General features: G+C 40.8%; 2 protein-coding genes across 2 annotated transcripts; both read right to left on the bottom strand.

Moving 5' to 3' along the window:
• Positions 1-1,399: 1,399 nt before the first annotated feature.
• LOC130138752 (MDIS1-interacting receptor like kinase 2-like) lies at positions 1,400-4,087 on the bottom strand. Its single transcript, XM_056313763.1, has 2 exons — positions 2,320-4,087; positions 1,400-1,944 (listed from the first exon to the last, which is right to left on the bottom strand). Exons 1-2 carry the CDS (start codon positions 4,061-4,063, stop codon positions 1,577-1,579), a joined length of 2,112 nt encoding a protein of 703 aa, XP_056169738.1. The 5' UTR covers positions 4,064-4,087; the 3' UTR covers positions 1,400-1,576.
• LOC130138751 (probable leucine-rich repeat receptor-like protein kinase At1g35710) lies at positions 1,400-21,464 on the bottom strand. The gene is made up of 3 exons (XM_056313762.1): positions 19,386-21,464; positions 18,525-19,011; positions 1,400-1,449 (listed from the first exon to the last, which is right to left on the bottom strand). Exons 1-2 carry the CDS (start codon positions 21,262-21,264, stop codon positions 18,569-18,571), a joined length of 2,322 nt encoding a protein of 773 aa, XP_056169737.1. The 5' UTR covers positions 21,265-21,464; the 3' UTR covers positions 1,400-1,449; positions 18,525-18,568.
• Between the last annotated feature and the right edge of the window lie 241 nt (positions 21,465-21,705).

The following is a 21,705-nucleotide window of genomic DNA, read 5'->3' as shown; positions in this document are numbered from 1 at the left end:
CACTCCACATTGCTACTTAGGTAGATTTTAGCCTAGCTAGTTTAAAAAAAGTTTGACGTGACTTAAAATTGCAGAAGCCGTATCCTTTGTATCCTCAACTACAATCACCAATTTGCAGCATCATTCTATCAATCAACTCTTCACTGGTTGGAATTTTATTTGCTACTATTGGGACAAGTACTGCATGGTCCTTGCTCTTCTTGTAGGCTTGATGAAGTTTCCATTGATCCACCTTCCCACCATACTCACTCGATTCATTTGTTGGAGCTGCGCAAGTGAGATTGAATGGAAGCGCTTGGCCAACGCTGGTTTTGGAGCCAGAAAAGCTTCAGAAACTTGTTTCATTGTGGGTCGTGACTTTGGACCGCTACTTAAGCAAGCAAGCGCCACAGAAACTACTAGAACGATATTTCTTGCGATAGAATTCACTCTTGGGATTGGCAAGCGCGAGTCTAATAATTGATGTAGCATAATATCTTCTTTGAGGAGTGCTGACAACATCAAAATGACATCACCTGTATTCTCGCCCATTTTTGTTTCCATTGCTGCCACTCTAAAGCTTTATATGTCACAATTTTCATTGATGACCAAAGTGTAAGTGAACTCTAAGAAAAGGACAAAAAGTTGATGAATTAGATGAGGCTCAAAACCATGTTTTCAATGTTAGTTAGTGTAATATCAAAGGACATATTTGTCAGCATGATGAAACATCAATGATGTTGTTAACCACATGGGGGTATAGTATATCGATCTAGCTATGTGCATCTAGTTACAACATTTAGAAAAGTATGGAGGATTATTGCTTGGAGGACGCTGTTGTTGTTGAGTAATTGAACTTCTGCTGTTCCTTCTAATCATTCACTAATCCATTCATAACCCATTTTAATTATTTCGTTTAGTGTCACAAAAGACTGCTGAGAAATTGCTAGGAACTGCAATACAAAGACTATCTATTGAAATTATATGGTCAGTGGAACAAGACAACTCAAGTCAAAAACAGCTTTCGACATACTTCGCCTAAGTTCAATTTTGACGGCCCCAAAACCTATTTACAAGTTTTCCACCTCACCCGTATCTTTTGAGAGTCTTCTCTAATTTGATTTCTTTGAGCCACTTGTAATACGTTGTGTCCAACCAAAATGAACGGATAACCGCTAAATCAGTAAATTCAATTTGAAAACTTGCATCAATTATTGAGCAAACATCTAAATGGAATCAATTACGTGGTAGAAATTGTGTACGGGTTCTCGTGTATTATGTTGGGACTGGTATTATGTTGGGACTGGTGCGGGTCTCTTTATTTCTTGATGCATTGTTTATTAATCATGCATTTCAATCTTATTGAAAAGAAGAAAAATGAACGGATGTCCTATATAAACTGCTTCTCACTCCTCTAGCATAGTACGGAAAAAAGTTTTACATGACTTAATTATGTGCAGAAGCCATACACTTTTATATCCTGAATCACTTTCACCAAATTGCAGCATCATTTAATCAATCTAACTCTTTATTTGGACAAACACTTAATAACCCCTTGCTCATCCCTTAGTCCTGATGAAGCTTCTGTTGATTCACCTTACATCCATGATCTGTTATTATCTCGGAGCTGAGCCAATGAGATCTCATGGAAGGGCCTCGCCAAGGGTAACTTTCGAGCTAGAAAAGCTTCCGAGACTTGCTTCATAGTTGGTCGGGACTTTGGATTAGCACTCAAGCAAGCGAGCGCAAGAGAAACTATCAGAACAATACTTCTTGCGACAGAGTTCTCTCTTGGATAAGGTAACCGCGGATCTAAGATTTTATGTAGCATGATATCTTCTCCACAGGATGTCCACAACGTAGATACAATATCTCCTGGATGCTCGCCCATCATCGTTTCCACTGCTACCACTCCAAAGCTATATACGTCGCATTTCTCATTAATGACCAAAGTATACGCGAGTTCTGGAAAGAAAAGATACAAAAGACATCAAAAATTTTGGCGGTTGAGGCTTCAGACATGATGGTTGCACCTTTACCCCCGCCCCGTTGTTGCCCGGGAGGAGCAACTTTTCCCTCCCCGTCCTCACCCCACATAACTATGTGCAGCACCCCACCCCGTTCCATTTACCCCTCCAATTTTCCTTTAAAAACAATTAATTTAATTTCCACAATAAAACGGTGAATAGAAATGAATGAATTAGTAATACCCATATAGATGTAATACAACATCGAGAAATCTTGACTATTCCGACAAATATTTACTTATCGGATTTTTTCCTCTACTAGTAACTTTCAGGATTAAAGAGAAAAACTTATGAAGCATGAAGTATTGCTCACCCGGTGCAATATATCCATAGGTGCCAGCGGTATTTGCGGTGAAGTTAGACGAGGAATGAGGATCCAGAAGCCTTGCGGTGCCAAAATCTGATACAAAAGCCTGCATTTTGCTGTTTAGTAAGATGTTGTTGCTAGATATGTCTCGATGAACAATTGGCTGAGCACAATTGTAGTGCATGTAAGACAAAGCGTGTGCCGTATCCCGGACGAGATCGACTCTTTTGGACCAATCCAATTCCACCGCTTTGACGTCATCTCTCAAAGCACAGAATAGACTTCCCCTTTCCATGTATTCGTAAATCAAGAACATGCATCGCCTGTGTAAGCAGAAACCATGGAGCTTGATTATGCTTCTATGCTTTACTTCTGTCAAGTGTTTCACTTCATTCCGAAAGCTCTTGTCGAAGGACGGGTCCTCCGCTTCAAGACGGTGAAGTTTCTTCAATGCCACGACTTTCCCATTGGGCAATCGCGCTCTATAGACGCTGCCATAACCGCCAGTCCCGATGCAATATTTGATGTCGAAGTCCTCCGTCGCATTAATTATGTCTTCATATGCAATCTTCCCATCATAATTCCATATTGACAAGAAATTTCCATTTTTCTCAGAAGTCTCTGATTGCACGCTCTTTGTTGCGCGTCGAAATAGGAAGCAAGATCCAACAACTATACAGGAAATGAATATCGTAGCTAGCAGAATGAACATCGTCATGTAATGAACTCCGCTAGACCTTCTTCTGTGGGCTTGGGCTTCGTCAAACTGGTTGCAATCTTGGTTACCGAGACAAAAGTTACCAGGATAATAAGCCCCGAGACTATCTGGAGCTGAAATTGGGCCCTCGAGATGATTGCATGATAAGTTAAGATCATATAATAATGTGCTTCGAAATGTGGGAATTGAACCAGAAGGAGAATTGTCTGGAATGGGGCACTTGAGATGATTGAATGATAAGTCTAGAAATTCGAGATTCCTTAAGTCTCCTATTCCCGATGGGATGGCACCAATAAATCTATTTTCCCGTAAATTCAGCACGACCAAGCTCTCCAAATTGCCTATTTCCGGTGGAATAGATCCACTGAGTTTGTTTTTTTGCAAATAGAGATGGGTCAAGCTCGTCAAATTCCCTATAGACGACGGAATGGGACCAGTGAAGTTGTTGGAACTTAAATCGACATAATCTGTTTTTGTGAGGTTTCCAAGTTCTAGAGGGATAGAGCCACCAAATTCGTTTGAGCCAAATATGAGGGATCGTAAATTGTGCAAGCAACCAACAGTCGGAGGGATTGCGCCGCTGATTTGATTATTACTGATATCAAGAAATTGAAGCATGGTGAGGTTTTGGACACAAGGAGGCAACTCACCGGTGAGAGAATTGTAGGACAAGTCAAGGTAAGTTAGCCTCGACAGAGTACATATCTGAAGGGGGATTTCGCCGGCTAGTCCGGTGTGAAAGAGTTGGACAAAGGCGAGGTTCGGAAGGAGAGAGAAGTTCATGTTGCTGAAATTACCTCCTATTTGGTACTCAGTTGTCAAGTGAATTCCGTTGACGGTCTCAGAGGCGTCGCACAATACCCCGGGCCATGTGCAATGAGGTAAGGAAGTGTCGCCGGTGACGGAGGGAGGCCACCACCCGCTGTGGAGAAGCGCACTTGCCTCTGACTCATTAGAAGGCGCTGCTGCCGCAACAATTGGATTGTAGCAGGAGAAAGCTATGGTAGTAATCAGTACAATAACTAAGGACATGTTGCAGATTATGCTCCTCAAGGGGTGACCTCTTCTTTCGCTGTAGTCGGAGAAACAGGGTCTTGTTCAGTCACGTGTTATACTGCACTTATATAAAGAAAAGCAAGAAGACACTACTGTGCTGACGCGCCAAAGGAAACGCGATTTGTACGGTTCACGCGTTCATCTTTTTAATGGCTCGACACACTTACGTTCAACCGTAACTCTCTTAGACTCAAAAAAGTATAGACTCTGTCGGACTTTTTCCTTCCTTTTTGTTTAGAGATGATGGAGTTGCCATCATCTCGTAGGGCTGTAAAAGGGACACTAATCACTACAAAGTTGAATTAGTCTGCGAACCAATCCAAGTTTCAGCACCCCCGCAAACCCAAAACTACATGTCCAACATTATTTCGCCAGGTCTTATCAATTCTTTTTAAATATTACCAACGAGTTACCTGAAAAAAGTCGGTTATCAATATCTTTTTCTATACCTACAATACTTATTGAAATTTACCTACTCGGAAAAAGAAAATCTTATTTTTATATGTAGAACAATAGAATTTTTCCCTGCCAAATTCAATTTTATCTTTATTTTTTTGTGACAAGATTTAACGAACTATGAAAAAATGAGGCAACTCTTTTTTTAGTAGATAAAACGCGCTAAATCCCATAATACAAGCCAAGCACAAATTCCAAAAGCATGTCGGTATATCTACTGCCTTCTCTAAGCAAATGTAGAAAACATAATTATAACAGCTTTGGCAGTAGACGATTTTCTGTCCTTTTAGGCAAGTCTCCACTTAAAAATGCACCATGAGGCAATATTCTCAGGTGGCAATTTACATGAGATAAATTGGGCAAAAAATCTCTCTATCTCTCTGCCCGCCACTCTGCCACCGTCGCAGTCGCACCACTGCCGCTGCTCTTAACTCGACTGAGACATGAATGAGAGAGAGAGAGAGAGAGAGAGAGAGAGAGAGAGCAGCTGTTTGGGGCTTTCGTTGTGTTGAACGAAGTAAGATGGTCTTGCTAGAATGGGGTTTCGGCTCCGTTTATTTCGCGAAAAATGTAACGTTTTTTAAAAATGTTACTCAAGAAATCATTTTTCAGAAAAATAATAATATTTTCTAGTATTTGGCTAAGATCTGAAAATGAATTGGAAAATATTTTTCATAATTTGGTAAGGAAATTTTTATAAAAAAAAATTGGTCTCGATGGACCCAGGCACAGGCGTCAAGGACCCAGGCTTGACCTCGATATTACCAGGCCTGGTGTCCCGGGTATGGGCATCAGTGTCCCGACCTCGGCCTCGATGAACCCTGGCACAACCTATATGGACTCGGGCCATAGCGTCGAGACCTGGCCCCGCTGCCAAGGACCCGAGAACGAGCATTGGGGTTATCGTGCCCAAGTGCAGCGTTTCTGGTCCAAGCACCGATACCTAATCAGATTTTGAAAAATTATTTCCAATTTTTTAAAAAGGAAATTATTTTCCTGAATTTAAGTTTTGATAGGAAAACATTTTCCGTTGATTATGAGAATATTTTTCGTTGACTCATTTTCCTAAGCGATCTAATGGCTAGAAAATAAGAAAAATGTTTTCCCGAAAAATATTTTCGACAAGACAAACGGAGCCTTCGTATAAGAGCTTTGTTGAATAAGATGTTAAATATCTTCGGAAGAATTTTGGATCACGTTTCACGTGGGTTGAACACCGATAACGATCATTTGGGGAGATTCATAATTTATGAATAGCATCATGAACTCTCGTTCATTGGAAGCGTGCTTGAGGTATACAGAAAATGCGGCATACGAGATTTTAAGGCGGAAAAAAGAATGATTTTATGATTTTAAGGTTCTTTTCTTTATTTATTTTTTGGGTTTTATGTCGATGGGTTTCCATGTCTCTGTGTCCTTGTGTTCATCCATTCTGATTAAATTTAAAGGTTGCGTTCATTATTACAAAACTTCAAGACATGAATTAATATATACGGTTGATTTTGTCTTTATAATGGATAAACTCTGATTCCGCAACATCGTGATTGCGAAGTAGCAGGCCCTCCATCGTAAGCTTCACGGTTAACTAATGATGATTCCATTAGAAGTTGAACCAGCTTACACAGGGAAGTTGCACAAATTCCAGAAGTCAAGGTCTTTGTCGAGTACGCTCCTCAAAAGTCAACAAGTCAAGGTCTTTGGACATGTATTGATTGCCGGACCAAGAGACACGGTTCGTCTAGAGTAATCATCGTGGTCTTTTGTTGTTTTCGTGATGTCGGATCCTTGGCCATCGAAAAGGAAACGTTGATCAATTTGCCGCCTTTAATTGACTAGCAAGCCTTCAACTAAACAGAAATGATCCCGAATAACACGTAGTGAGTATCCTTACGTTGCCTAATTTTCGTGGCCACAACAACACAACACCACTTATCATGCATTGACAAAAAATAAATGACTGTCAAATAAATTATTCTCGGGATAAGGACACTAGGAGTGCCACAATTTTTATACGACGCTCACTTGAGTACCACGTCGGAGTAAAATAAATTATTTGAGTATCACTTCCGGCGAAAATGGATCACTTGAGTGCCATTTCCGGCAAATGAGCTTACGTGGATTTTTTATTTAATTTTTCATCCGACGTGGATTTTTTTAATGTTATTTTATTGATTTTTTAAATTTTTATTTTTCTTTATCTTTTAATTTTTATTTTTCTTTCTTATTTTTCTTTTTTTTTTCAAGGTTGGCGAGGGTTACCGGTGACCATCACGGGCGGATCCAAAGAAATAACTTGCGACCAACCAGAAAAAGAAAGAAAAAGAAATAACTTGTGGGATATAAAAGGGTAATTATTGACTCATAACTTGTCCTCCTTCGGATGGATCACAGAGAATCCCAGAATCTCTATTTTGTTTACTTTTTTCTCCGACATTTCGTCTTGTTCTTCGAGACGACTTGAAGTCTTCCTTGTTGTGAAACACACGTTACTTTAGTTTGTCTCCATAGAGGGGCCTAACGGACTTCACATCTAATATCAAGAACGATTGTTCGAAAAACGACTCTGTGATCGAAATAATTCGGTCATAACTTTCATCTTAATCGAATCATTTTGTTTTTAAAACTCGAATTATTGGTTAACTGACTAAACGCTTAATTTATATACAATGGATTTTGTCCTACTGTCTCACATTCAGAAAATTCTCGCTAGTCACCCTATGGCCAAAGCTTTACAAGATATATATGAACATGCGAATTATGTGCATTTGTGATATTTGTTTAAGTCAAACAGTCCGATTACTTTGTATTGTCATTAAAACAAAAACAAAAAAATTTAATAACTTTATTTTGGACTATGTGTCAAGGTTTTCGGCATTGTGATAGCAAGTCAATTACCCATATATCCCATGTGCTAGTAACTTGTTTGATTGCTCAATGTAAATAGCTCATATCCCATGAGTTGCTCTAACTACCTTAATAGAAGTTAAATTTCAAGTTCAGTAGGACATCATGCAAAATAAAATCAACAATGGCTACAGATAAAATCTCAAGCCAGTTGTCACGACGTCGCTTGAATTTCATGGCTTCCGACCCTCGGTTGCTTGATAAAATTGGAGGGGATAAAGATACTAATAATGTCGTAATTTTTTTACAGTACTCACTTTGATGCGATAGCTATTTATGCGATCATTTAACTATCATAAGTCTTAAAAGCAAATCACTTAAGTTACATCGATAATTTTTTTTGCTGAAAATTCCTACGTGACTTTACTTTGCGATGAGTCACGTCGGATGTTTTAATATTAAATTAATGCCACAATGGACACAATGGATTTTCAAGTAAGGAAAATCGCCGATGTAATTTAAGTGATTGATTTTCTAGAGTTGTAGCACAAATTTTCTGACAAGAAGTATATTCTATTCTACTCACGCAATCTCCAAATTTGACAGTTTTATGATTCGATTAGAATTTAAATCAGCATACCATACTAAGAAAAAAGATTTTAAACCAGCAAGCATGCATGGGGTCTTCTGGGGTTTCATGTGCGTTGGTTTTTGGATAATTCCGTGTTCAACGGTTCATGGGAAGTCATGGTCTTTGTGACCCTTTTATTGGTGATGCTTGGCCCCAAAAATTTCTAATCCATCGTAAGGGAAAGGTCATGGACCAATTTTCCAGCCTTCCATCAAGTGTTTCACTTCGTTTCGCATCTTCTTATCAAAAGATGGGTCCTTTGCATCAGGACGGTGAAGTTTCTTCAATGCCACGATATTCCCATTTCGCAATCATGCTCTATAGACACTACCACCATAATCTCCACTCCCGATGTAATATCTAATGTCAAAGTCTTCTGTTGCATTGATTATGTCTTTAAATGCAATTCTCCCATCAAAATTCCTTATCAACAAGAAATCTCCGCTTTTTTTATTTGTCTCTGAGCGCGCATGCTCTTCTTTATATATCGAAATACGAAGTAAGGTGTAAGAGTCTTGTTTTATTTCTTTTAGGAGTCTTCTCTAGTTTTAGTTCTTTGAGACCCATGTGATACGTTTGGTTCAATTAATCTTACTAGTGAGCACAGAACGAGAAGAAAAATATGCCCGTTCAATCAACCAAAATTTCGACCAAAAAACCAAATCAACCCAACCGAACAGATAATCACTATATCAATGAATACGATGGGAAAACTTGCATCGATTATTTAATAACGAAAAACGACAAAAGTAATGAATTTTTTTTTTTTTGGTAAGGACAAAAGTAATGAAGTTTGTAATCGGAAAATCGGAAAAGATTCGACGAGGTAGATGTGTGACCGGTTTTGATGATACACGTGGCTTCTGATGATACTCTTCCTTAAATGGTCATTTTGGGTCCTACTAATCTCACTCATTAATTAATCACACTTGTGTCTCTTTCAGACAGGAGAAGAGCTTATATGAGGATACCCTGAACTAGGAAATTTATCCAAGATACCAATTTCTTCTTCTGTATCAAGAATGTAATTAGTCGATTTAACTGTTAAGTAGGCCATGAAAACATTGATGCGCTAATTAGATTTTGTCAGATCTGCGCTAATGAGATTGCATGGAAGGGATCGATCATTGGTATCTTTCGAGCCAAAAAAGCTGCAGAAGCCTGTTTCATCATTGGACGTGACTTTGGATCAGCACGAAAGCAAGCAAGCGCCGGAGAAATCGCTTGAACAATTTTTTTTCGCGACAAAACTCTTTCTGGGAATAGGCAATCACGGATCTAACATGTTGAGTAACATGATATCTTCTCCTTCTACGGTTGATAGCACCGAGATGATCTCTGCCAGATGCTTGCCCATTACTGTTACCATCGCCACAACTCTAAAGCTATATACGTCAGATTTCTCGTTAACCACCAAACTGTAAGCAAGCTCTGTGAAAAAGAAAGAAAATCACAAAGTTGTACATTCATATCTTAGAGTTGGAACCCGGACATCAGAGATGATTTTGAAACTAGTTATCACTCAACGTGATCTGTTACAAATGAGGGACACCTGGATGTTAATCAAAGCCTTCAATGCGTATCATCATTGAAATCTTTCTCTTAATGATCCATAGCATAGGAACTTGTTTACTAACTTTGTTCAGTGACTGCATGTAATAAACATATCTTTATCGAATCAAAGGCAGGAAATAAGAAAACTCTCTCATATAATTTTGGCCAAAGCAGCCTGTGAAATTGTCACCCTGTTTAGAAATTATTTGGGCTGTTGGATGAATAAACCAAGGTCTAGGCAGCAGGAATGTCCAGCTCTTTCTGTATTGAATGATTGTTCAAAAGAGGATTCTGTGATCAAAATAATTCGATCATGACTTTCATCTTAATCAAATCCTTTTGTTTTAAAACCTCGAATTATTGACTAAGTGATATAAAATTTAATTTAGATACGACGGATTCCGTCATAACATCTCATATTTATAATAATCTCGCCAGTCACCTTGTGGATGGAGCTTTACTAAATACATGTGAATAGGTGAATTGTGTGCGTTCGTGACATTTGTTTGAGTCGAACGGTCCAGGTACTTAGTATTGTAAAAAAAACAAAAAACAAAAAAAAGCTACTAACTGATTTTGGAGTACGTGTGTCAAGGTTTTGGACACCACACAAAATAAAATCAGGGACGACTACAGATAAAATTTCGAGCAAGTTGTCGTGACATCGCTTGAGTTTCATGGCTTCCAACCATTGCTTGCTCGATAAAATTGAAGGGAATAAGGATACTAACAATGTCATAATTTTTATACGATGCTCACTTTAACGCGATAACATTTTTAGCAGTCATTTAATTGTCATAATTTTTAAAAGCGGATCACTTAAGTTACATCGATAATTTTCTTGCTGGAAATTCCTATGTGACATTACTTTCCGGTGAGCCACGTAGGATGATTTAATATTAAATTAATGCCACAATGGATTTTTAACTAAGGAAAGTCGCCGATGTAATTTTAGGTGTTCGGCTTTTAGAAGTTATGGCACTAATTTTCCGACAAGCAAAATATTCTACTCATCCAATTTCTAAATTTCGCAGTTTTATGATTCTATTAGAATTTAAATCAGCATACCAACCGAAAAAAGAAAAAGAATTTAAACCAGCATGCACGTATGGATGGAACTTGTGCACATCCATCAAGAAGTCAAGGTTTTTCGGGAATCTATGTGTGTTGACTTTTGAATAAGTACATGTTCAATGGAAGTCATGGACTTATGATGCTTTTACTGATGATTATTGGCCCAAAAATTTCTAACTCATCGTAAGGGAAAGGTCATGGACCAATATTTCAGCCTTTCCTTCTTTTCACTAGCAAGCTTCAACTTATAAAGAGAAAGATCCTTATAATTACAATCACACGGTGGGTAAATACCGAAGCGCGTTGCGCATCCCAAACGATAGTGACCCTATTGGAATCATTTTTCAAAGCACAAATTAAACTTCCCCTTCCACCATGTACTCATAAACTAAGAATATGCATCACTTGTATAAGCAGAAACCATGGTGCTTAATATGCTTCTATATCGTACTTCTGTCAATTGCTTCACTTCATTTCGGAAGCTCTTGTCGAAAGATGAGTCTTCTGCTTCATGACGGTGAAGTTTCTCTGATGCCATGATTTTGCATTCTACATACGCTACCTTAACCTCTATTCACTATGCAATGTTTGATGTTAAAGTCTTTTGTTGCATTGATTATGTCTTCATATTTGATTCTCCCATCATAATTCCTTATTGACAAGAAATCTCCATTTTTCTTTGTTGTCTCTGATTGCATGCTCTTTGTTGCACGTTGAAATGCAAGCAAGGCCTAAGAACTAAATGGGAAATGAGTATTACCGCTAACTGGGGGATGCTCACCTTGGAGTCTTAGGTTACCATTATCCTAAGGATCATTGCCTTGAGAGATGGAGAGTAAAACCCTTTCGGGCTTTCTCCTACACGCTTTGTTTTACGTCTCGGCGGCCGGGCCCCCTCAAGCCCTCTTGTTCCCCCCATGTGTTTGTCTTCCCTGGGAGGAGGAAATACCCCTCTATGCTCTATATTCCGAGGGTTTGAATGAAGGGAAATGAGTATTATAGATAAGTGAGATTCTTAGAAAAAACATACTGTATGTCCAAAGTTAACAAGAGCCACAAGTTCATGAACAAGATCTAAATTTTTTTGGCGGACCACATGAAATTCTCCAGTCTCATTCAAAGGCTAACTCCCAATTATTTTTTAAAAATCCCTTTATGCTTCTGAAATTGATTATTATTGCTCCGAGTACACTATGTTGTTCAGTAATTGAAGTTTTGCTATTACTTCTAATCATTCACTAATCCACTCGTAACCCCATTATAATTATTTCGTTTAATGTTACAAACGACTACTGACAAATTGCTAGGAACTGCAATAAAAAAGACTGTCGATTTTGGGCAAAAGTACACCAGAAGTGCCATAACTTGCGTACGGCGATCACTTTGGTGCCATAACTTTTTTTCGAATCACTTTGGTGCCAAGTCGGAGGAAAAGAGATCACTTTAATGTCAATTTGGCCGGAAATCCGACGTGGCATTTTTTATTAATTTTTTACGCCTACGTGGCTCGTCGAAGGATGAGTCAGCGTGTACAGTCAGCATTTTTTATTTTAAATAATTTTTTCCAGCGTGTACAGTCAGTATTTTTAATTTTAAATAATTTTTTTCCTTTTTTTTTCCTCTTCTTTCCTTTTTCTTTTCTTTTCTTTTTTTTCTTTTCTCCCCTCGCCGGCCGGTCGCCGATGGCCGGCCGGCCACCATGCGAAGCCCGAGAAGGGCCGGCGAGGGGCGGCCTCACCAGATCTGGGCAAGGCGACCCTCGCCGGCCCAGGCGAGGCCGACCCTCGCCCGCCCAGGCGAGGGCTTCCCTCGTCCGACGCCGGTGAGGGTCGCCCTCGCCAGATCCGGCGAGGGGCGGCCTCGCCTGTCACCGGGTGATGGTCGCCTCGCCCCGATCTGGCGAGGCCGCCTCGCCGGCCATGGGCAAGGCCGCCCTCGCCCAGCCCTTCCCAGGCTTCACCGGTGGCCGGCCGGCCACGGGCAACCGGCCGACGAGGGGAGAAAAGAAAAAAAAGAAAAGAAAAGAAAAGAAAAGAAAAGGAAAAAAATTATTTAAAATTAAAAATGCTGAATGTATACGCTGAAAAAATTTATTTAAAATAAAAAATGCTGACTGAACACGCTGACTCATCCTTCGGCGAGCCACGTAGGCGGCAAAAATTAATAAAAAATGCCGCGTCGCATTTCCGGCCAAATTGACACTAAAGTGATCTTTTTTCCTCCGACTTGACACCAAAGTGATTCGAAAAAAAGTTATGGCACCAAAGTGATCGCCGTACATAAGTTATGGCACTTATGGTATACTTTTGCCGTCGATTTTGTAGTCAGTGGAACAAGAAGACTCTAAGTCAAAAACAGCTGCCGACATACTTTGCCTAAGTTCAATCGTGGTGGCCCCAAAAACTATTTACAAATTTTCCACCGCACCCATATATTTTAAGAGATGAAATTTACGTCAAACTCGAATCTGTTCGGCCATGGGCAGATCTAGAATATAGTCGAGGCAAGTCCTCAACATGGACATGGTTGAACTGTTGGCACGCGTCTTGGAAGATATTCCTACTTCTTCCACTAATAATGTTATCACATTCAAATATACCACTTTAGACATGCTAATTCTCGAATATGAAAAAAACAAGTCATTGATTGCTGAAACTTTACTTTTCAGTTCTTTTATTTGATCTAGAATTACCTAAAACCTCTTGGGGTTGCACCCCAACAAAACTATTCATCCGCAAGAATGTTATTTTATAATATAAACAACCTTTGATAAGATGATCTAGTATTCGAAAACCAATTGATCATATCACTTTCTTGCGACATTAAAGAAGAATAATAGAAATGCAAATGAAAGAAACGTGAAGTGCATCAATAAACTTTGGATTTAAGTTCCGAAAAAACAGGACACTCTCAAACATTGAATTTCCGGACGAAGTTGTTCGAGCTCAAATTTGGCAGTTTGATATTCCTTATATCTCCCGTTTCCGATGGGATGGCACGGTTGATCTAATTTCGGATTTAGGCTTGTATCAATCAAGTTCTCCAAATTGCCTAATTCCGACGGAGTGGATCCATCAAGTTAGTTTTCTTGCAATTAGAGTTAAGTCAAGCTCGTCAAGTTCCCAATTTCTGGAGGATAAGATCCACTGAATTTCATTCTCTTGCATATACAGATATTTCCAGCTCGTCAAATTCGTTATAAATGACAGAATGAGACCGGTGAAGTTGTTGCGGCTTAAACCAACATGATTCGATGTGAGGGTTTGGAGCTGCCCAATTTGTTTGAGGTGAAGTTGAGCTATTACATATTGTACAAGCAACCGTGCGTCTAGGGGATTGCTAAGTGCATTGAATCTAAGATTTTATGATAAATGTCAAGAACACGAAGCCTGGTAAGGTTCTCCCGAGAGGGAGGCAGCACACTGGCGATAGAATTGCAGGACAAGTGAAGGTGCCTAAGTCTTCATAATGCACAGATTTGGGGCTCGTGCTGGACACCATGGCAAATACATAGTGAATGTCCTTAACACGCCAAACATTCATGGCAAGAACAACGCATTATCAATCATCATGCATTCCCATATAACTAAAAAGACAAAAGATAAACAGGAAAAGTGTTAGAAAAATCTTAAACCTATTGCAGTGATGCCAATTTAGTCCTAAATCTTTTAATTGTGTCACTTTAGTCCTAAACCTTTTGACATAGTGCCAATTCAATCCTTCAGACTAATTTTGATCGGATATTATTGACGTGAACGATGGCCTGCTTACGTGGCACGATCGGTGCTAACGTGGATAATTTTTAATAATATTTTAATATTTTTCGATTTTTTTCTTTCTTTTCTTTTTCTTTCTTCATCCTTTTGCCGGTGGCCAGCCACTGGCCATGGCCGGGTGGGCCTAGTCTCACTAAGGCTAGGGTCACCGTCGCCAGCCATAGGTGAGGCCCAGCCTGGGCAAGCCCTTGTGAAGGCTCCCTTTGCTAGATCGGGTGAGGCTTGCCCTCGCCCAAGCTAGGGCGGCCTCACTAGATTTGGTGAGCAGAACCCTTGTCGAGGCTCGCCCTTGCCCAGCCAGGCCTTGCTGTGGTAGGCGACGACGACTCTTGCCCAAGTGATGCCAGCCTACTCGGCCATGGCCGGTGTCTAATGGCCAATTACTGGCAAAAGAAGAAGAAATGAAGAAAAAGAAAGAAAAAAAGAAAAACAATCAGAAAAAATAATAAAGAAATCGAAAAATATTAAAATATTATTTAAAATTGTCCATGTCAGCGCCGCTTGTGCCACGAAAGCCAGCTGGCGTCCACGTAAGTAATATCTAACTAAAATTAGCTGGAATGACTGAATTGATACTATGCCAAAAGGTTTAGGATTAATCTGGCAAAATTAAAATGTTTAGGGCTAAATTGACATAAATTCAATATGTTTAGGATTCCAAAAATAAATAGACTGTCTGATAACTGCTTTTAACTCGCTACTTCGCTGACTTTTAGCCAAGCTAGTATAACAGAAGTTTGACTTGACTCGAATCGCACAAGCCGTATACTTCAAATACTCTACCACGTTCACCAATTTGCAGCATCATTTTGTCAATCAACTCTTCACTTGTTGGACTTTATTTATTTGCATTGGGACAAGTACTTCGTGGCCCTTGCTCTTGTTGTAGGCTTAACGAGATTTCTGTTGATCCACCTCACCCACCATGCTCCTTAATTTTATTTTTTTTGGAACTGCGCAAGTGAGATTGAATGGAAAGGCTTGGCCACCGCTAGCTTTGGGGCCAGAAAAGCTTCCAAAACTTGTTTCATTATGGGTCATGACTTTGGATCACTGCTTAAGCAAGCAAGCGCTAGAGAACCAGAACAATACTTCTTTGGACATAATTCACTCTTGGGATTGAAAAGCTCGAGTCTAATATTTGATGTAGCATAATATCTTCTATGAAGAGTGTCGACGGCATTAAGATAATCTCACCAGAATGCTCACCCACTATTGAGATGATTGTATGATAAGTAGAGGCGATCTAAGTACGAAAGCTCTTTAAATGAGAGAATTGAGCCCGAAAGAGAATTATTGTGAGGGTCGAGATGGCTTGCCCTGACCAAACTCTTAAATTCAATGGGGATTCTTCCTTTGAAGTTGTTCAAGCTCAAATCTAGAAAAGCGAGCATCTCCAATTTCCAAATGGGATGGCACAGTCATTCTATCTTTCCGTAAATTCAGAACGATCAAGCTTGCTACATTTCCCAGACGTGACTGGAGGAGGCAAGAGAGGGAATTTGAATTTAAGCTCACATCGGTTAAGTTCTCCAAATTGCCCGTTTCCAATGGAATGGATCCATTCAGTTTGTTTACTTGCAAATAGAGGATTCTCAAGTTCTTCAGAGTCCCTATTTCCGGAGAATAAGATCGACTTAATTTGTTTTCCTTCATATAGACATTTTACAAGCTTTCCTAATAACAACGGTCTTTAAAGAGGGAATCACTTGCAGAAACTAAAACCCAAGATTAGCTATGTGGTTAAAGGAACGAATTTGTATGTACGGGTTGGCCCTACGATATAGGTTCGATTCCCCATACCCACAAAATGAAAACAATTCCCTGTTGAGACCGCCTATGCTGATTTTCACTCATGCCTTAACTGGACTACGAAATTTGTGGATATTTCATGGATTCGTGGTTTACTCACCTGAAGTGGGATTTCTTACAATGGACTGAAATAGAGGCTTTCTTTGGTTGAACGAAGTAATATAAAGAACAGCTTAGAATATGGGCTTGCTAAAATGGGCTTTGGTATCGGACTATTTAACATGCATTGAAAATCTTCCTCAGTTGGGCTAGGATTAATTTCAATTTCAAAAAATTGTAGGAGAAAAATTGGATCTGCAATAGGATTAACTGATTCACAAGCGAAGTATAATACAAAGGAGTGAGTGCCTAAGCTGAAGTGTTCTAAGAATCTGCACACCCTAAAGAAGTTTCGGCCCCTCCATCGAGAGATTATACTGCCCGTTCTAAAATCTATAAATTTCAACGATTCAATCAGAACTTAAACCAGAACGAATTTTCTGCATGGCACTTGTACCCATTTGTCACGAAGTCAAGGTCTTATGTGGAGAGTATGCAATTGGAGTGTCACCAGAAGTCAAGGTCTTTGTGGTTTAATTTGTTGATTTTGGGACCATGAGAACTACAACATGTAGCGGGCCTTTTGGGGTTTCATATGTTGATTTTGTGGACCACTACGCGTTACATGGTTCGTAAGAAGTGATGGTCTTCATGGACTTCTCGCTGGTGTTTGGCCTTGAAAAAACGAGCTATACCCATCTTTTATGGAACGAAACATAATATTATATGGACTTTTTCTACGACTTTATCTTAATAGAATCAATTACGTTGTAGAAATTGTGTATGGGTACTTATGTTTTATATTGGGACTAGTGTGGGTCTCGTTATTTCTCGGAAAAGTGCCAAAAAAGTGCTAAACCTTTTGCATTAGTGCCAATTTAGTCCTAAACCTTTTTTCGGTGTCAATTCAGTCCTAAACCTTTTGCATTGGTGCCAATTAAGTCTTAAACCTTTTAAATTGGTGCCAATTCAGTACTAAACCTTTTATTTTTGTGCCAATTTAGTCCTTCCGGTCAATTTTAACCGGAATTTGCTGACGTGGACGCCTCCCGGCCGGCGGCCGGTCACCGGCGCCGACGTGGCGCTGACGTGGACAATTTTAATAATATTTTAATATTTTTTTGAATTTTTATTTTTTTCCCTTTTTTTTCCACTTTTTTTTGTCCCCCCCTCTTTCCTCTGGCCGGTCGCCAGTCCGGCGACCGGCCAGAGGCCAGAGGCCGGCGAGCTCGACCTCGCCGGCCACTGACGAGGGCGGCGAGCTCAACCTCGCCGGCCACTGACGAGGGCGGTGGCCTCGCCCGGCGGAGGCTAGCCTCACCCGGCGAAGGCTAGCCTCGCCTTGGTCGGGCGAGGCTCGAACCCTCGCTGGAGGCCGTGGCGAGGGCGAGCCTCGCCATGGTCGGGCGAGGCCCGATCTCGCCGGATCTGGCAAGGTCGAGCCTCGCCCAGCGACCTCGCCCGGATCCGGCGAGGTCGGGCCTCGCCCGACCATGGCGAGGCTCGCCCTCGCCGCGGCCTCCCGGCGAGGGCTCGAGCCTCACCTTGGTCGGGCGAGGCTCAAACCCTCGCCGGAGGCCGCGGCGAGGCCCGACCTCGTCGGATCCGCAAGGTCGAGCCTCGCCCGACCAAGGCGAGGCTCGCCCTCGCCGGGCGAGGCCGCCACCCTCGCCAGTGGCCGGCGAGGTCGAGCTCGCTGGCCTCTGGCCTCTGGCCGGTCGCCGGACCGGAGACCGGCCAGAGGAAGGAGGGGAGACCAAAAAAAAAAGTGAAAAAAAAAGAAAAAAAAGGAAAAAAAAATAAAAATAATATTAAAATTGTCCACGTCAACGCCACGTCGGCGCCGGTGACCGGCAGGCGTCCACGTCGGCAAATTCCGGTCAAAATTGACCGGAAGGACTAAATTGGCATAAAAACAAAAGGTTTATGACTGAATTGGCACCAATTTAAAGGTTTAGGACTTAATTGGCACCAAAAAAAGGTTTAGGACTAAATTGGTACCAATGCAAAAGGTTTAGGACTGAATTGGCACTAAAAAAAGGTTTAGGACTAAATTGGCACTAATGCAAAAGGTTTAGGACTTTTTTGGCACTTTTTCCCGTTATTTCTTGATACATTGTTTATTGATCATGCATTTCAATCTTACTGAAAAGAAGAAAAATAAACGGATGTCCTATATAAACAGCTTCTCACTCCTATACATAGTATGGTAAAAAGTTTTACATGACTTAATAATGTGCAGAAGCCATACACTTCTATATAACTTACACCAAACTGTAGCATCATTTTATCAATCTAACTCTTTACTGGACAAGCACTTAATAACCCTTGCTCATCGCTTAGTCCTGACGAAGCTTCTGTTGATCCACCTTCCAACCATAATCTGTTGTTATCTCGGATCTGAGCCAATGAGATCTCATGGAAGGGCTTCGCCAATGGTAACTTTCGAGCTAGAAAAGCTTCCGAGACTCGCTTCATAGTTGGTCGAGACTTTGGATTAGCACTCAAGCAAGCAAGCGCAAGAGAAACTATCAGAACAATACTTCTTGCGACGGAGTTCTTCCTTGGATAAGGCAACCGCGGGTCTAAGATTTTATGTAGCATGATATCTTCTCCAAAGGATGTCCAAAATGTAGATACAATATCTCCAGGATGCTCACCCATCATTGTTTCCATCGCTACTACTCCAAAGCTATATACGTCGCATTTCTCATTAACAACCAAAGTATACGCGAGTTCTGGAAAAAAGAACACAAAAGACATAAAAATTTTGGCGATTGAGGCTTCGAAAAGGATGGTTGCACCCTTACTCCCTACCCCGTCGCTGCCCGGGAGGAGCAACTTTTCCCTCCTCGTCCTCACCCCACATAACTATGTGCAGCACCCCACCCCGCTCCATTTGCCCCTCCAATTTTCTTTAAAAATAATTAATTTAATTTCCACAATAAAACGTTGAATAGAAATGAATGATTTAGTAACACCGATATAGATGTAATACAACATCGAAAAAATCTTGACTATTCCTACAAATATTTACTTATCGGACTTGTGCCTCTACTAGTAACTTTCAGGATTAAAGAGAAAAACTTATGAGGCACGAAGTATTGCTCACCTGGTGCAATATATCCATAGGTGCCAGCGATATTTGCGGTGAAGTTAGAAGAGGAATCAGGATCCAAAAGCCTTGCGATGCCAAAATCTGATACAAAAGCCTGCATTTTGCTGTTCAGTAAGATGTTGTTGCTAGATATGTCTCGATGAACAATTGGCTGAGCGCAATCGTGATGCATGTAAGACAAAGCATGTGCCGTATCACGGACGAGATCAAGTCTTTTGGACCAATCCAATTCCACCGCTTCAACATCATCTCTCAAAGCACAGAACAGACTCCCCCTTTCCATGTATTCAAAAACCAAGAACATGCATCGCCTGTGTAAACAGAAACCATGGAGCTTGATGATGCTTCTATGCCTTACTTCTGTCAAATGTTTCACTTCATTTCGAAAGCTCTTGTCAAAGGACGGGTCCTCTGCTTCAAGACGGTGAAGTTTCTTTAATGCCACGACTTTCCCATTGGGCAATCGCGCTCTATAGACGCTACCATAACCGCCAGTCCCGATGCAATATTTGATGTCGAAGTCGTCAGTTGCATTAATTATGTCTTCATATGCAATCCTCCCGTCATAATTCCATATTGACAAGAAATTTCCATTTTTCTCTGTAGCCTCTGGTTGCACCTTTTCTGTTGCACGTCCAAACAGGAAGCAAGATCCAACGACTATACAGGAAATGAATATTGCAGCCGGTGGAATTAACATCATCTTGTAATGAATTACGCTAGACCTTCTTCTGTGGGCTTGGGTTTCGTCGAACTGGTTCAAATCTTCGTTACCGAGAAAAGCGTTATCAGGAATATAAGCCCTGAGATTATCTGGAATTGGGCCCTTGAGATGATTGTATGATAAGTTAAGGTGATAAAAAAATGGTGTGCTTTGAAATTTGGGAATTGAGCCAGAAAGAGAATTGTTGTGAAGATCGAGATGGATTAAATGCCTCAAATTCTCAAGTTCAATAGGGATTTTCCCAACCAAGTTGTTTGAGCTCAAATCTAGATATACGAGATTCTTCATGTCTCCTATTTCCGATGGGATGGCACCGTCAAATATATTTTTCTGTAAATTCAGCTCGAACAAGCTCACTAAATTGCCTATTTCCAACGGAATGGAACCATTGAGTTTGTTTTCTTGCAAATAAAGAGAAATCAAGCTCGTCAAATTTCCTATTTTTGGAGGAATAGATCCAATGAGTTTGTTTTTTTGCAAATAGAGCTGGGTCAAGCTCGTCAAATTCCCTATAGTCGATGGAATGGGACCAGTGAAGTTGTTGCAACTTAAATCGACATCACCTATGTTTGTGAGGTTCCCAAGTTCTAGAGGAATAGAGCCACCAAATTCGTTTGAGCCAAATCTGAGGGATCGTAAATTGTGCAAGCAACCAACAGTCGGAGGGATTGCGCCGCTGATTTGATTATAACTGATATCAAGAAATTGAAGCCTGGTGAGGTTTTGGACACAAGGAGGCAACTCGCCGGTGAGAGAATTGTAGGACAAGTCAAGGTGAGTTAGCCTCGACAGAGTACATATCTGAAGGGGGATTTTGCCAGCCAGTCCGCTGTAAATGAGTTCAAGAGAAGTGAGGCTCGGAAGGAGAGAGAAGTTCATGTTGCTGAAATTACCTCCTATTTGGTACTCAGTTGGCAAGCGAATCTCCTTGACCCTCCCAGAGGCGTCGCACGATACCCCGGGCCAGGCGCAAAGAGGTAAGGGAGTGTCGCCGGTGACGGAGATAGGCCACCACCCGCTGTGGAGAAGCGCACTTGCCTCTGACTCACTAGAAGGCGCTGCTGCTGCAAGAATTGGATTGTAGCAGGAGAAAGCTATAGTGGTAATCAGTATACTAACTAAGGACAAGTTGCAGACTATGCTCATCATGGGGTGACCTCTTCTTTCGCTGTAGTCGGAGAAACAGGGTCTTGTTCAGTAACGTGTTATACTGCACTTATATAAAGTAAAGCAAGAAGACACTACTGTGCTGACGCGTCAGAGGAAACGCGATTTGTACGGTTCACGCGTTCATCTTTTTAATGGCTCGACACACTTACGTTCAACCGTAACTCTCTTAGACTCAAAAAAGAATAAACTCTGTCGGACTTTTTCCTTCCTTTTTGTTTAGAGATGATGGAGTTGCCATCATCTCGTAGGGCTGTAAAACGGACACTAATCACTACAAAGTTGAATTAGTCTGCGAACCAATCCAAGTTTCAGCACCCCCGCAAACCAAAACTAACATGTCCAACATTATTTCGCCAGGTTTTACCAATTCTTTTTAAATATTACCAACAAGTTACTTGAAAAATGTCGTTTATCAACATC

Source organism: Syzygium oleosum, unplaced genomic scaffold (genome assembly GCF_021117445.2).
Source record: "Syzygium oleosum isolate NSW1041296 unplaced genomic scaffold, Sole_v2.1 Sole_v2.08, whole genome shotgun sequence".
NCBI classification, from domain to species: domain Eukaryota; kingdom Viridiplantae; phylum Streptophyta; class Magnoliopsida; order Myrtales; family Myrtaceae; genus Syzygium; species Syzygium oleosum.
This window is presented reverse-complemented; position numbering and strand designations above follow the sequence as displayed.

Coding starts and splice junctions, on each gene's coding strand:
- LOC130138752 (XM_056313763.1), bottom strand. CDS start 4,063: ATGTCCTTAGTTATTGTACTGATTACTACCATAGCTTTCTCCTGCTAC. Junction 1,945..2,319: donor CTATGGATATATTGCACCGG/GTGAGCAATACT, acceptor TTTTCTTTCCAG/AACTCGCGTATACTTTGGTC.
- LOC130138751 (XM_056313762.1), bottom strand. CDS start 21,264: ATGATGAGCATAGTCTGCAACTTGTCCTTAGTTAGTATACTGATTACC. Junction 19,012..19,385: donor CTATGGATATATTGCACCAG/GTGAGCAATACT, acceptor TCTTTTTTCCAG/AACTCGCGTATACTTTGGTT.